The sequence below is a fragment of the Gastrolobium bilobum genome, unplaced genomic scaffold (genome assembly GCF_033153095.1).
Source record: "Gastrolobium bilobum isolate Gb01-03AN ecotype WA unplaced genomic scaffold, APGP_CSIRO_Gbil_v1 utg5255, whole genome shotgun sequence".
Lineage (NCBI taxonomy): Eukaryota > Viridiplantae > Streptophyta > Magnoliopsida > Fabales > Fabaceae > Gastrolobium > Gastrolobium bilobum.
Window position 1 is genome coordinate 802,155 of NW_026898528.1, and position 3,103 is coordinate 805,257.

Genomic DNA, 3,103 nt, shown 5'->3' on the forward strand with positions numbered 1-3,103 from the left:
CATTCCAAAGTAATGAATCAAACAGCATTGACATGACATTTAGGTTGAAGTCAAAGTAAGGAAGTAAGGAAGAAGACTCCTCCCAACAATCATCCATTCAACCACAAATGCCAGATGTAAACCTTAAACCTTAATCCTGAGTATTAGAAAACACAAACTCGAATAATTAAACCTTAATCCTGCCAAATCAAATTCACTGACTAAGTCAGTAATCCATCATTCATTGTTAATTACCTCTCCAGTCTCTCTACCTTGTGGCTCAGCCTGTGTTGTGGCTGTAACGTTCACTGTTGCAAAGCAGCTCTGGGTTCTGCCAAGTGTTCGATTAGTCAAAGGTTTCTTCCTGGGAGAATCCAAAGAGCGAAGTAAGAGATGTTTCATTGCAACAATCAAATCATGGGTGGGTTTAGTAGAAGGACTGAAAGAGGAAGATCTGAAGCTCATGTGCCGCTTGAGAGCTTCAACGGTGCCTAAATCTCTCTCCGGTGACTTCAAAGTCTCATCCTTCACCACCTCGGCACACAGTCCACAAATCCAACGACCTTGGTACCTCGCCCGCACACCTTCGATGTACTGTGGAGTACACTCCTCTGTCAACCCGCAGCAATAGCACTTTACGGAGGAAACCGCCTCCACCTCCCCCGCAGCATCTGCTATCTTAGTCGCAGCCATGACTGTGATTGAATCTCCCTCTTTCTCTCTGACCTGAGCCTTATTCTCTCACAACACATTCAAATGTATTTAATCAATGACATAATGAATATTTATAAGTAAATCCTAGCTTAATCGTTTGGAAATCGTAATAAATTACATTCAATAAGATTTTGCAAAGTTTAAGGATATAATAAAACTAATGATTTGAGTAAATTATGTTGATACCATATCTCAGGGAATGGAATGGGATTGAGATTGAGATGACAAGATCATCCCAATAATCTAAAATTAATTGTATGATATTTGAGTGAGTAATTATCGCTCTTTCTCCCACTCAATTTTACCGCCAAAAAGCAAAATCCCAAATAACGTGTAGTGCATCTCAGAGCCTTAACTGGCTCTCTGCTGTTCTTGAAATTCAATTGCACAGGAATGAGCAGAACCAATATATCCTCTCCCCTCTTTCATATATTACATATTACAGACCTCAACGACACCTTACGAGGGAGGGGCAGAACAGAGTCAACCATACAATTTTCAATATTTATTTATTATTATCATTTTAAAAAATTAATACAAATATAAAAATAAATAATTTCCAATCATTAGCACTTTGGTTCCAAGTTCCAACACGTAATGTTTTTCACAGAGCTGCTCCATGGTCACCGGAGTGTATCTATCTAACTTAAATATAAAATTATTGTTGTAACGTTTATAAGATTAAAATTAGGCAAAACGATAGAAGTGGTAAATTTAAAAGAAAATTGCTCAATCAATATAAATTTAAATTTATTTTTGAAATAATGCAATTATTTGTGCACATAAAATGTACAATTATCATGTGGCGTAATAAGATGCGTGGCGCACATATTATGTGCAGTTAGTTGCACACAATATAACTTACCAGAATTGTATTATTTTGAAAAAATAATTATAAATATATATTAATTAAAAAATTTAAAATGCATTATGTCATTTTGTCTTAAAAATGTAATTTAAAAGATTAATATTTGACTGCACGTCCAAAATATTTTCTCATGCGTTATTAGAATTTTCAATTAATAATCACAATTATCTAATCAGTCAGTTATTTTTAAAGGATTTTTATTAATATTTTTTATAAGATTTTTACAATTTTATTTTATCTTTGTTAATGCATTATTCTTAATATTATTATAATGAGGGTCTCATATATATATATATATATATATATATATATTTTTTTTTTTGGTATGCTCTCATGTATATATTTAAATCTAATTACATATTCCTCCCTAATTTGTTATTGATTTGTGTGTAGAAACTTTTTAAAATATATTGTTTCTATCCTATATACAAAACAACTAATAGAACATATAGGATATTGATGTCAAAAGCGTATAGAAAAAATAGATAAAAAACGAAATTGAATTCAATAAAAAAGAAATTCCCGTGTTCTCAATTTATATTGTCAAAATAATAAAATATTCAACTCTTACAATAAGGGTCTTGACTAATTACAAATTAATTCAAAATTTAAAATCCTAAAAATTATAACTACTATAATTACCTTTCAAAATTAAATAAATATAATTAAATCATTCAAAATATATCCACAATCTTATATATCACATCACATCCAATTTATTGTTTTTCTTTTTTTGCCCAACAAATTACAATCACATTTGTTGACTTAGAATTGATTGTGATATGTTAGATTTCAATTGTTACTTTTTTTAACATGCCAGACATGATATATAAATCATAGTTTTAGTTGATTCTAAACTTGTTGAATCAATCAGTTAATTGATTGGGTTTCGCAGATATTGCAATTGTAAGTGCATTCTATACCATCAACATAATTTATATCAAGGTATACTAATCTTTATCATGAACGGAAATCGATAATTCTAATTCTATAATTTATACCTTTATTAATAATATTTTAAATTAATGAAATGTAAAATTAATTGATAGATAATGCAAATAACTAATTATACATGGAGATTAATGTTTTTCCTACAAGTAAAAAATAACTTTATCTTCTATTTGCACAAAATATTTTATTTTCATATTTATCATCACTGCCTCAGCACACAGCCCACAAATCCGCAGCAATAGCACTTTACGGAGGAAACAGCCTACACCTCCTCCGCGGAGTCTGTTGTCTCAATCGCAGCCAACCAGCGATAACTCTAATTGAATCTCCCTCTTTTTCTCTGACATGAGCCTAACTCTCATACAACATATTCAAATGTATTTAATCAATGACATCATTAATATTTGGAAGGAAATCATAACTTAACCATTTGAAAATTGTAATAAATTACATGCAATAAAATTTTGCAAAGTTTAATGAGATAATTAAATGAGAAATTATGTTAATACCGTATCCCAGGGAATGGAATGAGATTGAAATTGAAATGTAAAATTAATTGTATTATATTTGAGTGAGGAATTATTGCTCTTT

The 3,103-nt window shown here is 30.5% G+C and overlaps 1 protein-coding gene across 1 annotated transcript; it reads right to left on the minus strand.

The window, feature by feature from the left end:
* Nucleotides 1-216: 216 nt before the first annotated feature.
* Nucleotides 217-672, minus strand: LOC133317123 (uncharacterized). Its single transcript, XM_061518946.1, has one exon. The coding sequence runs from the start codon at nucleotides 670-672 to the stop codon at nucleotides 217-219; it is 456 nt and encodes a 151-aa protein (XP_061374930.1).
* Between the last annotated feature and the right edge of the window lie 2,431 nt (nucleotides 673-3,103).